At 36.5% G+C, this 15069-nt stretch overlaps 1 protein-coding gene across 4 annotated transcripts; it reads right to left on the bottom strand.

Annotated features, from left to right (window-relative positions):
- Positions 1 to 405: 405 nt before the first annotated feature.
- On the bottom strand, positions 406 to 7404 carry LOC310726758 (CD209 antigen-like protein C). Of its 4 annotated transcripts, none has more exons than XM_083542585.1 (7): positions 7078 to 7404; positions 6732 to 6860; positions 3337 to 3435; positions 1841 to 1987; positions 1521 to 1672; positions 1316 to 1416; positions 406 to 754 (listed from the first exon to the last, which is right to left on the bottom strand). In XM_083542585.1, the coding sequence occupies exons 1-7, from the start codon at positions 7178 to 7180 to the stop codon at positions 619 to 621; spliced, it is 867 nt and encodes a 288-aa protein (XP_083398711.1). In that variant the 5' UTR covers positions 7181 to 7404; the 3' UTR covers positions 406 to 618. The 4 variants fall into 4 exon arrangements, with proteins under 4 accessions (XP_083398711.1, XP_083398712.1, XP_083398714.1 ...); XM_083542586.1 differs by having other exon boundaries at positions 1862 to 1987; positions 7078 to 7370; XM_083542588.1 differs by lacking the exons at positions 6732 to 6860; positions 7078 to 7404 and adding an exon at positions 3547 to 3802 and having other exon boundaries at positions 1862 to 1987.
- Between the last annotated feature and the right edge of the window lie 7665 nt (positions 7405 to 15069).

A 15069-nucleotide genomic window follows, 5' to 3' on the forward strand; every position in this document is an offset into this window, starting at 1 on the left:
TTTACTTTTTCCAGAGGAACGTGCTTTAAGTCTTTATCAATAAATAAGTCTACACTGGTGACTAAATCAGACTACAACTCTGTTGAGTTTTTTTTTAACAAAGCAAACGTTGAAATTAAGAGTTATTGCTGAGCAATCAATTCAATAAGTTTATTAAATGAAAAAAAAAATTACATGACAGAAATAGTGTAGGCTACAGGGAATTACAAAGTGCAAAGTTAAAGGCATCACTAATAAATAACTAATGATACTCAATGGAATCTCATAACGTACTGTATTTTAAAAGCAGCTAGTGTTGTGTATATTTAGTTCCCTAACACATTCTGCATATATTTTATGAAATAGAAACAAGGTCTAGTGCAAAAAGATTTTGTAGCAGTGTAATTAATATAATAAGAGAGTATATTGTCACTCTTAACATATATATTTATCATGTCTTCGTTTCTCAATCATGGAATACATACATAGCATGGCTACTTGATTGTGCCTTACAGAACAAGATGTACTGATTTAAAACTGAACTGCATTTGTAAAATATGAAGTAAAGGACTGAAAGTATGATATTAAAGAGAGATGTGGCAGATGTATTGTACGTGACTATATAATCCTTCTCCTCTTTCAATCCTTCTGGCAGATATACTGTGTGACCACCTCACAGGGGGTTGAATACCAGTTGCTCATCTCAGTTGTATGTCCATTTAGAAACGCACAACCGCCTTGAGTGTCTGGATTTGGTTGGTCATTGGCCCAGTAGCTGGCGATAAAAAAATATTGGATTAATTGCTTCACAAAAAAAGAAAATGAGCTAGGCTGATTGTACAGATGCACGTGTATCTCAGTTTCAGTCTGGTGTAGCTGTATACCGTCTGAGCTATTTAGCTGTAATACACTATATTATTTTGCAAAATACTGCACTGATTTAAGTGTATTTAAAGGAGCACTAAACTGTGGTTTGCAGAAGTTGAGATGGAGTGCCAAATTATGCAATGAATAGAAAACCAAACTCAGACTGTTTCACCAGAATTCAGTCAAATCTAAAGGGGTTTCCAAGACATCTATTCGTTTAAATAACTATGCATTTAATTTGACAAAAAAAACAGATTTTAGGCTTCACTAATACACTACTACGTAATGCACAACATTGCTTTAGCATTGTAAGTATTGATGTTTATTACTTTTTCTTGTAGTAGCAGTAGTTAAAAGCGCAGTAACCACTGTTATGTAAATAGGAATGTAAAGAGAACAAATACATAACTGACTGCTGTATATTAGTTGCTACAACAAATCTGCCTGTGGTGAGAAACTGATGATTCACCTCTTGGTTGGTATGGTATTGTCAATCCATGTCCACTGTTGCTTCTCTACATAACGAAGTCCAATCCAGAACAGCAGGCCCCCAATCTCAGTTAGGAATTTCTACAGTGATAAAGACAGAATGGGGATCAGTAAGGCATGACAGCAAAGTGCTTTAATAGTGATGAGTGTTTTAGTTCTGCTGATTGCTTGAATGAATACTTTACCTGCACATCTTCATTTTTGATCACAGCCAGGTGTCCACCCTTTTTCTGACACTCCTCACTACTCTGCTGCCAGCTTAGACGCTCCTTAGATTTGAAGTAGCAGGTTTTCTCAAACATTATCCAGCCCCTCCCACAATGAGGGCACAGATGCCCTACAAAGAAACAGCAAGTTTGAATGCACCGCTCACAGATTACAAAAAGAAACATAAAGAACTTAAACCACTAATAAAACAGGGCAATTAAGTATTATTATTATTATTATTATTATTATTATTATTATTATTATCATTATTATTATTATTATAAATATTTTTTTTTACATGTAATGATAAGCGTGTTACCATAGTGCTGGGCAGCCTGTACTTGGGGGTACATGGACTGGCATAGTTGGCGGGTACAATTCAAGTCTCTAGATTTTTCAACTTCAGGTGTCTCTGGGCACTGCTGGATGGACTGAACCTCAGACACTGACGTTTTGGCAACAAGGAAACATACAAACAAAATTAATGTTTTATTTTGGGAAAAAATATATTTAACCATGGTATAACCAGTTCGTATGCATACGAACTGTTAAAGGGACAAGTAGGTCCAGTCAGTTTGATTACTGTCCGGTTTGTTGCTTAGTATACAATTGTTCAATAGCATTCAACTGAGAAATATGAAAAGAAAAAAAAAAAAATTTTATATTATTAAAGATGTAGCACAGATACATAAGATGTAACACATATTCTTTCTCTCTTTCTCTCTCTCTCTTGTCTCTAGTGACTTCAAGAGTTCAAATAAGTGTCATTTTATACTTTTTCAGCAGAATTCTAGCTTTTACAACCCATATATAAAAGAACCAACAAAAACAAACACTATGTCTTGCTCTCCACTTCACACGCTGGGTGCTTGTTCAGCTTTCCGCATCATGTAACACACACCAAGCCATCGATTATCGCTTACATAGCCAACCCAGCTTCTGTTATGTGCACTAAAAAAGAGTAATACTACCGAAATAATACCAAAATATAAACGTTATAATTATGTGAAATATTTGATATGACAGGCCAATGTAAATTAGATTTTGAACTGCAAACTTTATAATAATAATAATAATAATAATAATAATAATAATAATAATAATAATAATAATAATAATAATAATAATAATAAAACTGAGATGATCGTCTTAACCGTTTTTAAATTTAACTTTAAATTTGGATTAATTAAACAGTCAAAACAGGCATTCCTTATCCAATACGATACATATTTAATGCTGTGCTGCATCTGCGCGCCATCTAGTGACAGGAACAAAAGAAATATGGCACACATATGGCAACAACAACAACAAAAAAAGAATTTATTAAGGTTTGTAAATGCTTTTTACTTTACTTTATTATTTTTGAAAATATACAAACTTTAAGGGTTTTTTGACTATCTTCCTTTTTCCATGTCTATCTTCCTTTGCAGCTCTTTTAATGAAATGGTGCAATACTGGGTTATGGGTTTTTTTTGTTCTTCTTGCGTTATGCCTATTAGTCATATGCTTCTATAACTCAATAAATATCCTGGTTTCATAGTTGTAGTGCTGTGCAAAACAAGAAACATTTACACACCAAAATGTAAATGCTATCCTTGACAGATATCTTTCACCGTGGTCTCCATAAAAATATAAATAGGTAAAGGGGAAAAAGTCAGAATAGAAACTTATCATCAAATGATATTGTCATTATTTGAGTGAAGGCAAGAGAAGGCAGCTGTTACTGTTCGTTTACAGCAGCACTAGTCTGGGATGGGGAGTCAGTATACTGCATAGCTGTAAGGTTGTACTTACACTTCATAGCCAGAGCAAAAACCACAGCCAGTAGGACTATAGAGAGGATGGTGAAAAGAGCAGAAATCCACTTGTACATACGAATTCGTCTGTACACATCTAAAGGGGAAAAACAGTTAGATTCAACTTATGCTATGCAGACATAACATTCCAAACCAGTGTGTGTGTGTGTGTGTGTGTGTGTGTGTGTAATTTGTTTAGATTCTTCACCTGTGCTAGGTTCCTCCTTTGGTTCCCCAGACACTTTCACATCCGCATAGGGCCCGAAATTACAAAATTTGATGTACATACTGGGATTGAATGTCGCTTCAGAGTGCAATCTTCTCAGCAGGGCTTGGAGGAGCTTTGTTGTGTCTGCAGAGGCTGATTGCTGTGCACTCTCTCTTTAATACATTATACACACGCAGATACTAAATGACCCAATGCCAGGCTCTGTGCTTGTCTCCATGGTAACCTCACAGCCTATGCTGGAAACTGTTTTTGGATTGTCTCTAAAGGACCAGATCGAGTTACACTTTTCAAAGGAGGGAGGACTCATTCAGCATACACTGACTGTAGCACAGTTTTGGGCTCGAGAAAGAGTCTTATCATTGAGAGAGTGCAGAAATGTACTTCTGCGAGTCTTTCTGACTGAATCAGTAAATTAGTGACTGGTCTTTATTTCCAGGTGAGGCACCTCATGATCTCTCATCCTCATTACTTGCCAGTGAATTGATCTATAAGCCCTCTTAAATGTTTCTTTATTTCCCACTAAGTATCACTGACACTTTGAATGTTATTTTAACGTTTGGTTTTCATTCCCTAAATGTTCTGAGTGTAATCTTTCTCAGATCCTGTTTGCGGTTTGCAGAGAATTTTTTTTTTTTTTCAGAAATATCTTTCCACACTGACAGGTGAAGTGAATATCAGTGATTATCTAGTAACAGTAGCACATGTCAAGAGATGGGATTTATTAGGCAGCAAGTGAACAGTTTTCAAGGCTGATGTGTTGGAAGCAGAAAAATATATATATATCTGCTTCAAATCTTCAGTTCACAAGGATCTGGGCTACTTTGGCAAGAACCAAAGAGTGGCAGAGGATCAGAGCTTCTCCAAATCATCAGGTGTTTTGGGGTGTTCCCAGAATGCATTGGCTGGTACCTACCTACAGTGCTTTAAGGAAGGACAGGGAGAGAAGAGTATCCTGTCTGGTGCAAGCACACAAAAGAGCACCCAAAGCTCATCTGTGCACCCAAAGCGGAACATTTTTATGCTGGCTCTAATACAAAGGAGTAAGAACACACTGTGCATCACAGCATAGCTGACGAGCAATCAGAGTGACCATACTGACAACTGTTCATTAGCAAAGGCTCATAAACACCAGAACTGGACCGTGGAGAGATGCAAGAGGTGGTTTGGTCTGAAGGAATCATGTGGACAGTCGGATGCAGTTGCCTGGAGAAAATTATGGCACAATGATGCACTTTGGGAGGACTGAGCTGGTGGACGCAGCCTGATGCTCTGGGTAATGATCTGCTGGGCATTTAAAACGTGGCACCTGATATTAATGTGAATGTTATTTTGACACATACCACCTACCTGAACATTGTTGCAGACTAAGTAATACCCCTTCAGGGCAATTATATTTCTTAATGTTAATGGCCTCCTTCAGCAGGAAAACATGCCCTGACACACTGCAAAAATTGTTCAGGAATGATCTGAAGAATATTGCATCCAATCGAGCCTCATAACAACAAGTATATGCTGCTAATTTCTTGGTGAACGCTACCTCAACACACCTTTAGAGATATTGTGGAGCCCACCTTGTGCATGAGAGAGGACAAAGGAGAAAGGTGAGAATATATTAACTCAAATAACCACTCTTTACTTCACTAATGAGGAGGTGATGATTGAAAAAACAAGTGACATATTTTTTGTTTTTAATGCTCCAGTATGAATGAGACATTCCTGTTCTTTGTTGACAACACTGGAAAGTCTTATCAGCCTCAAGGTTCAATGTGTTTTGTTCAATTTTGCTTTGTCTGCTAACCCTTATTGTAAAGAGTAGCTATATTAGGTTACCATGGCTCGAATTATTAACCATTTTCTTCAACTTTTCTATCAACTTTCTTATCCACTAGGTGCTCCGCCCATAGAACAGCTGCTCATGGCATTTGTTTTGCTCTTCATTCTGTGTAAACTCTGTTGTAGCTTGGAATCTCTGGGAGATCAGCACTTAAACTAACCTATCCAGCAACCATTCAATACTCAGAATGACTGCAATTACATGATTTATTTTGAAAAAAAAAAATTAATGAAGACCTGGTGTCTCTGATTATACAGTACTTTTAAACATTTGATTTGATTTGATTTGATTTGATTTGATTTGATTTGATTTTAACATTATCAGTATCTGAGCCAAAACATCTGTTGCTCCTGGAAGACAAACAGAGCCAACCTTGAAGTTTTGTGATAGTGATATACCAAACAGCCTATGGTTTATGTGATTAAATATGTTCAAAAGGTGTTGACTACTTCTTACCCAGCAACAGGCATTTTCCTCAGCAGGAAATGAGTAAAAAATCACAGTACTGGACTGCCAAGTTATGTAAAATGATATAAATTGTTTGTAAGTTGCTCCAGATATGGGTGTTAAGTAGTTGTCGTATCTGACAGGTATAAGCATCACTTGTATTAGTTCTGGTTGCAGAGTTTATATTACTGTACTTGTTGCTATTTGATATGTTTCCTGCAGTAAAATCTAATTCACAGGAGATTTTATTGTGGGTCTTTCACATAAGAAATTCTATAATCATCAATACAATTAAACTTTATGTGAGTTTGATGTACAATTTAAGATGTTTGAGGAGTTTCTAAACTTTCTGGTTTCTAGTAAATTATATTATTCATATAGATCAAAAAACTAAATCTCTTTGGGTTTTTAATAATACAAATGGTAGTTATGAAGAATGGAATTGCCCATTATGGTCAGTATATTAGGCGCTGTACTTAATTGAGATAAAAAATAAAAAAAATCTAAAATCTACTAAAAAAATTCAACCCTAAAACATGACACACAGGGTGAAAGAGAACTAATATTTTTCATATTATTTACAACAGGATTAAACAAGGAATAATTACTTGGAAATAACAAGGAATAAAACCTTGCTGTTGGTAGTCCATGAAGTTTTTTTTTTTTTGTGTGTGTGTGTCTGGTGTCTGTTCCTCTTTTTTTTATTATTACTTAGATATCCGGGACAGGTGGACATTTGCAAAGAAATGTAAATTAAACTTAATCTTTTATATGCATTAGACATTATCACACAGCTTAAAGTGTACTTCTGTCATATTTTTATAAAAATTAAGCCTTTTGTTTAATTATTTTTTAATAATACCTAATGCCTCAGTGTTGTTACCTTCATTAGGTTTTGGAGTAGAAACAGGGATTTCAGCCAAACAATAAATTTCTTCTGTCGGAACCTTCAGTTTGCTATACACATGATCTTCTGTCTCTTCTACTTCTCCTTCTTCTTCCTCATTTTTAGCTTATAGGAAAAGTAAAAAGTTAAGTAAAAAAGATAAAATCAAGAAAATTACAAGCAGGAGAACATACAAACTGGTATTTAGTGTAAAAACATACAAAATATATTTAGACTATAATCTTTTGGCCTAAGCAGCATATCATTTACCAAATCTCCAGTTACCAAATAATGTTTTTTTCTTACTCTACAAAACAGTTCATTTTAAAATTGTAATTTTTACCTGCTGTGCCTTTCATTCCATCTTTCTCTGCATCTTTATCATCATGTACTTCTGCTGGAGTGAGCTCTTTCATCTCCACATTCATCACTTTCTCTACATCCATGGTCTCTCACTTTCTGTTCTTTCTTGTCTTTCGTTTTCTTAACCAGAGCCCCAGGTTCTGATGCCAGGCATGAAAAAAACAAACAAAAGAGATTTGTGTAACTATTTAAATCGTCTTTGAAACAGGATAATCACTGTTCAGAGAAATTTACAAATGTCTAAGCGATAATATGTAGTCATTGACTGTCTTTATTGCTTCATACTTCCTCGTCAGACTTTTATATTAACACACCATACAGACACTTCCCTCTTCCTTTTACTGCTAAAAAAAGACACTGTCACTCCTCATGAAAAAAGAAAACTTCTGCTTTTGATTTTTGGAATTGTCACTTTTCCTAATCATCAATAAGAAATGGCCTCCTTAACAAACAAAAAAATCCATTACTTTAAGCAGAAAAAAGACCACACAAGGTGGTATTTGTCACTGATAGACCAGGCGTCAGAAACCAGGAGTAAAACAGATTGTCTTTATTTGGTTTAAACATGCGAACAGAAGGGAGTTTGAGATGAGACTGTAGCAAATGGTAAACTGAACTGAGTGCTCCTTAGAAGCGTAGACAGGAGCATGGAAGCGCATGGAAGCGCATGGAAGCGCATGGAAGCGCATGGAAGCGCATGGAAGCGCATGGAAGCGCATGGAAGCGCATGGAAGCGCATGGAAGCGCATGGAAGCGCATGGAAGCTGGTAAATCAGACCGTGATTGAAGGGGAATAGCGACCTTATAAAGGGGACAGGTAAATGGGGGACAGGTGTAGGTGATTAGTGGGAGGGAGGGGCTGAGTGAGAGTGTGAGCCCTGGAGGGAGGTATGGCTGGTGGTTCTCTGACATTATCAAAAGGTTTCGAGCGCTGTTTACAAGAAAGCACTTTACTTAACTATGTTTACACATTATTACCTTCAAAATAGTCATTTTGCATAGCAATACAGCAGGAGACAAGGGAGCCAAATCTGGTGAGTAGGGTAGGTGCAGAAGTGAGATCATGCGGCTTCTCCGATGATGTTCTCCGACAATTGTGCACAAGTTGCCGAATGGTTTTAAAATTTTCGGGGGTTGAGCTTTTTGATGGTCTTTTGGATCTCTCATCATCTTCCAGTGATGTTCTTCGACATTTAAAGCTATGGTGTCACTCAAAACATCTCAAAAGACTCATTGCAGCATCGCCGAACGTCAATGTATGTGGTGTCAATCATCTTTCTGGCAGGTTTGCCCAGTTTTATGCAGAATTTCATGTTTGATGTCTTTGTTTTCACTTGATGTCCATGATGAAATTGCATTTGGTCAGAATAGTACCATTTAGGGCCATTAGTGTTGAAAGTTTTTGATACCACCTCGGATGTAGCACAACAGAATTCCACTGGGAGTCTTTGAAAAGTTACTCCTTCTCTGCCTTTTTCCTACCCCTTCCTCCAAACCTTTAGCAAACTTCCAAAAGCATCTGCGATTATACTTACCCATAGTTTAGGATGCTTACACCAATCTAGAGTAGGCCACTTTACATGTTATTTGAGATGCTTGTGGACTTGTTTCAGACTCAAGACTTCGTTCAAGACTATGTTCATGGAGTAGCCATCAGTTGCACTACACACATGATAATAATGCAAACTACAATGGTTTTAAACTGACAACTGTGTTGGGACCAAGGCACCAAATCAAATTTCTGTATAAGCCTAATGGAAACTATTCACTTTTAAACACTTTTTTTTTTTTTTTAATGCTGCTGTTACAACATATTTCACACACAAAACCATAAAAGAAAGAGAGGTGTTTCATTTTGAAGTCAAATTTATTTAAGCTGCATTTTGAAGTCAAATTTATTTAAGCTGCATTTTGAAGTCAAATGTATTTAAGCTGCAAAGAGGTTACTGTCCCTTTTTTGCTGATGTCATTTGTCGTTCCCATATACTGTCACAGCTTTTGAGAGTGATCCACATGTAATGTTTTTCAATTTAATGAAAGATAAACCTGCTAAAAATGAAACCATGTATCAATGTATCAGATATTTAATCAGTTCTTACTGTACTGCTATACAGCTGAAATAAACTGCCATCTTCAGGAGGTAATTTGTGCTAGATGTTGTGTCATTTAAAAACAAGAACCCTCTCGTAGCTCCCTGTTCCATAATCCCGAAAGACTGTATAAGACTGTAGAAAGGACTTTACTTATCATCTTACATTCCGGTGCTCATGTTAGTTCTCACTCTCCAGCCCTCTGTATTGTTTTAAAGACTATAATCACACTCTTTCAATCATATCACCCAGACTTTTGAGTCTGGTTCCTCTCAAGGTTTCTTCCTCATAACATCTAAGGGAGTTTTTCCTCACCACAGTCGCCACGGCTGCTCATCAGGGATAAATACAGATTGCTCACCTTAACTCTTAAATTCTGTTAAGCTGCTTTGAGTCAATGTCCGTTGTGAAAAGCGCTATAGAAATAAACTTTTCTTGACTTGAGACGGACTCCAGTGATTGAAGGTATGAACAAATTAAAGCAAATGGTCTAGCAAACTAAAAAAGTGTGTTACGGCATTCTAATGCTTTCAAAAAAGAAAGTGTGATAGTAGCAACTTTGTCTTACCTTTGAGTTCATATATTGAAATAAAACACAATACCCGTGAGCACAGAAATCATTGTGTGAATATGAGATATTTAATACCGTACGTTTTTTTTTCCGCTACAACAACTAGCCTGCCTATGGCGAGAAACTAAAGTACGTATGACTCACCTCTGGGTTAGTGCTGTATTGTTAATCTAAATCCACTGTTGCTTTTCAATATAGCAAAAAGGAATCCATTCTTAGATCGAATTTTTGACAGCAATAAAGATAGAATTCATGACAGTAAGATATACACCTTTAACCTGTCAGGATAGAAGGGTGCTTTAATAGTGAGGTCTGCTCAAGTTTTACTGATTGAGCGAATAATAACTGCAAAATCTTGTTGATGTCAAGGTCTCCACCCTGTTTCTGACACTCCTCTATGCTTTCCTGCCAATTTACACTCTCTGTGGATTTGGATTGTCAGGAGATTTCAACGTTTAACCATCCTTTCCCACACTGAGAGCACAGGTAAGGACAAAATTGGACAAAATTAAAGACAAAAGTAAGGACAAAATTGTATGTATGTATGTATGTATGTATGTATGTATGTAATACCCTGTAGTATGAAAATAATAATTATAAAAAAAAATCACACCAATGATAAAACAGGGTGGTAAAGCATTCATTATAAATAAATCACTATATATAAAGGCATTTAGAATGATAATTGGTTGTTGTAGTGTTGTACCATAGTGTCTGTGTCGAGGGGTACATCGCCTAACACTTTGAAAACTTCTGGCAGACTGATCTTCAGATACTGAGGTTTTGGCATCAAGGAAGCAAGGTGATGTTATATTTAAAAAATGTAATCTTTAAACCAGTTTAAGAGTGAGACAGCAATGATAAACATTCCCCTTACTTAGCTAAACAGATTCTTTTTGCATGTCATTGCACATATGATGGTGTATATCAAGTGTCTGCAAACATTTGGCCATACTGTGTATTTACATGGTTTAATAATTTCTGCAGTCTACACCTTATGGTATACAAAGAAATTAGATTTTTTTTTATATAAATATGAGTTGCACCTGGGCCAGAGTCATGGAAATGTGGGAAAGTTTTGTACTGACCCATGATCTCATAACTTCCCCATTCAAATTTTCACATCATTTACATTGTTTTTCTTCCTCCATAATGTCTCTATATAATCACAATGCCTCACTTTCATATTAAAATGTTATTAAATTCATAGAACTTTATTCAAATCAACTCTATAATCTCAGCCTCATACAAAATGGATCAATAGTGGTAAAACATGCAGATACAGGTCGAGCACTTCACATCAATCATCAGAATGGAGAACAAATATGATCTCTGAGTCTTTAACATGGCGTGGTTTCTGATGCCTGATTTGCTGGTTTGGAGCGTTTTAGAAACCCTGAGTGACAGTTATATGAGAGAAATCTGGAAAAAAATAAAATATTCATAACTGTATGAATGTGCAGGTGTCTTCTTCTTCTTCTTCTTCTTCTTCTTCTTCTTTCAGCTGCTCCTTTTAGGGGTCGCCACAGCGGATCATCTGTCTCCATACACCCCTGTCCTCTACATCTGCCTCTTTCACACCAACTACCTGCATGTCTTCCCTCACCACATCCATGAACCTCCTCCTTGGCCTTCCTCTTTTCCTCCTTCCTGGTGGCTCCATCCTCAGCATTATTCTACCAATATAACTCATGTCCCTTCTCTGCACATGTCCAAATCTCGCCTCCTTCACCTTGTCTCCAAAACATCCTACATGGGCTGTCCCTCTAATAAACTCATTTGAAAGGTGTATAAAAAGGGTGATAAATGTATTGTAATACTTGCTATAGCAATGTGATTTATTTTAGTGTTATTGAATTAAGTTGTAAATGTAAATAAAAGAAAGAGTTACAAGAGAAAAAAAACTACAATTTTGTGTGTGTGTGTGTGTGTGTGTGTGTGTGTGTGTGTGTGTGTGTGTGTGTGTGTGTGTGTGTGTGTGTGTGTGTGTGTGTGATAACTCACACACGACAACAGAAAACAAGGAGCTGGAAGGAAGAAGAGAATTATTTAAGGAAATGTGAGAGTTCTTCTGGCCCTAATGGATACTTGCTGTCTGACTGGGAAACACAACTTGCCAACTGAGAGAAAGACACAATCAGTCTGTTATTCACGGAACAATACATAAAGAGCTTTAATACAAGAAAGTCCATTCAGAAAGTTAAAAGTCAAAAGTCAATGTTCTGTGCTCTGAGGCCTATTTTGAAACACTCAGGAATTCAAATACATGCTTTTTCATTCAAAGTGTTCACAATGAATGAAATAACGTGCACACAGACCCAAAAAATGTTTACTGCAACTCCTACTATCTGAAATAATCAACCATCTATACTGGGCGTTTTTTAAGCTTATAGAGTTTAAATGTAACAGTAACAAAATGGCTTGTAAGACATAACGATATATTAATTGTCCCATGATATCCAATGTTCCTCATTGTTTTTTCAAAAAGTAGCATGTAATTCATACGTATATGGCTGCTTCTTAGCTAGCCGGGCCACCACTTCAAATTTTGGCTATCTATCCTTTTTGACACATTTATTACTCTTGAAAATGTTGTGCTCGTTTGTACTGATTGAATTCAAGTGTACTGAGTAAATTACATTTACATTTATGACATTTAGCAGATGCCCTTATCCAGTTTAGAATCAGAATTAGAATCAGAAAGAGCTTTATTGCCAAGTATGTTTGCACTTACAAGGGATTTATTTTGGTGACAGAAGCTTCCAGTTGCACTTTTTTTTAAGTAAAACATAAATGAAGAAAAAATAAATAAATAAATAAGAATAGAAGTATAAAAGTTATTGCACAGAATAAAAGTTATTGCACATTTTATATAAAGAAAATTAATTGAGTATTATAAAATGTTCAATTCAATGTACAAAATTGCTTTGAAGTCTCTATCAATGAATAAATCAACACCGGTTAAGCAGGATGCAAACTTACTGTAGAATACTATCAGCCTAAAACTTTGTTTGGAGGAATTATAATACACTTTTTTTACATAATGACATAAAACACACAGGGAAAATAAGGAAACGTTTGAAGAGGGTTGAGGATGTTTTTTTTTTTTTTGTTTAGTTTTTTTTGTCCCTTCATATTTTGTCCGTGTAAGTAAAACTGACTGGAATAAAAAGCCACCTATTCATCAGCACTCCCTTCTGACTCATCATTAAAAACAGAAAAGGCTAAAAATGGAAATTACACTAGTCTGGCAGTAAATTCATCACAACCCAGATCTCTTCTGTGAAATATGGAAATGAGAGATGATGAATTGCACATGAGAATGACATTATGTTTTTAAGTCACATATGAATTTTTGTCACTGATTTTTTTTTTTTCCCACAAGAAATTTTGCTAGGTTCTCTCCTTACAAAAGCAGTGACAGATATATTCACTTGTCAGGTCTGAGAGAACAAGGGATGTGTATTTACCAAGTTCAGGGATGCATGATCTAAACAACAAAACATGTGTAAACTTGCCCATAGACAAACCTCCCCATTCTTTAAGCATCCTGTAACCTTTAATAAAGTATGCATGTTTACACATGAGTTCACGTATTAAGGCTGGATTAGTGATTTCATTCACAATTGACCCCACCCAACGGAGTTAGTCACAGATACCTTGCTCTCCTCACTTTCCTTATCCCTGGACCTTCTTTGTCCTCTATCTTCTTAACTCAGGAAGACAGCAGAAGTGTTGCACAGTAATCAGAGAGAAATAAGCAATGAGAAAGTGAAAGAGATCACATTTTGACAGGAAAGTGGTCGTGGTCCATGCTTTCCTGTCCAAATGTTTATCTGCAAAGCTAAAACCTCTGCTAAAACTGCCGTCTTAGCTGGAAGCTGGAAACATCTCCACCACCAGCACATTGGTCTTTATACCTTCCACAATCCTCCAGGAAATTTCACAAATTGTCCTCTCTTTAATCAGTATCTGATCATGCTCCTGTCAGATTCAAGAGAGCTATGATTATTCAATTCAATTCAATTCAATTATTTTTATTTGTATAGCGCTTTTAACAATAGACATTGTCAGAAAGCAGCTTTACACAGATAAAGCGGCAGCTTAGAATTGTAAATTTGTCCCTAATGAGCAAGCCGGTGGCAACTGTGGCAAGGAAAAACTCCTAGAGATGGCATGAGGAAGAAACCTAGGGAGGAAGCAGATTCAAAAAGCAACCCATCCTCAACTAGGTGTCACAGAATGTCCATTTATTTATCATCTTTGTTGAAGTGTGCAGTGATAGGTGATTAAATAGGTGATAGGTGATACTACCATCCTTAAGAAACCCACCGTCCAGTGCCACTTTTCTCTTTCTTTTCAAAATCCTTAAATTCACTGTCTATAATCAATTGTCTATTTATCTCTCACAGAACAACCTTCAAGATCTCAAACAGTCTGGCTTTAAAGTAAAAACACACCCCAAAGAGACTTCCCTCTTAGCTGTCACTGAGAATTTACATGATGCTACAACAAACAAGGAAGACATGCTTCCAAGCCCTTTTTCTTTTTCCTCTTCCTCTTCCTTTTCTTCTTCTTTTTCTCTTCTTCTTCTTCTTCTTCTTCTCTCAGCTTCTCCCATTAGGGGTCACCACAGCGGATCATCTGTCTCCATACCCCCCTGTCCTCTACATCAAACCAACTACCTGCATGTCTTCCTTCACCACATCCATAAACCTCCCCCTTGGTCTTCCTCTTTTCCTCCTTCCTGGTGGCTCCATCCTTAGCATTCCCCTACCAAATATACCCCATGTCCCTCCTCTGTTTTAAATATTGAAAAATATGAAAATGCATTTTCAAGCTTCACAAACAGCTGCTACAGATGTTTTTAGATAACATTTACATTTACGGCATTTGGCAAACGACCTTATCCAGAACAACTTACAAATGAGCAGCTGAGGCTTAGGGGGCCTTGCTCAGGGGCCCAGCAGTGGCAGTTTGGTGGTGAACTTGTGACCTTCCCATCCAGAGTACAGTGATAGAACACACTTCACAACCACTTCCATCCTGTAGACAAGCCAAACCTGTGAGCGATGCATTTTACTGAAATATTTTCAAAAAGTTGTATGTGTTTTGTAACAATACTATAACTATATGTTGAATATTGGACAATTGCCTAGTCCCTAAAAAAATATAAAAATAAAATTTCTTAATTGTATCTAATGGACTGTTGTCCCATTCAGGGTTTGGTCTAGCTTTTCTGCCAGTGTGCTAGTACTAGGCATTTTTACAATAGACAAATTAAAAATTTCTATATACTGTAATTAAACAG

Source organism: Silurus aristotelis (genome assembly GCF_946808225.1).
Source record: "Silurus aristotelis genome assembly, chromosome: 1".
Lineage (NCBI taxonomy): Eukaryota > Metazoa > Chordata > Actinopteri > Siluriformes > Siluridae > Silurus > Silurus aristotelis.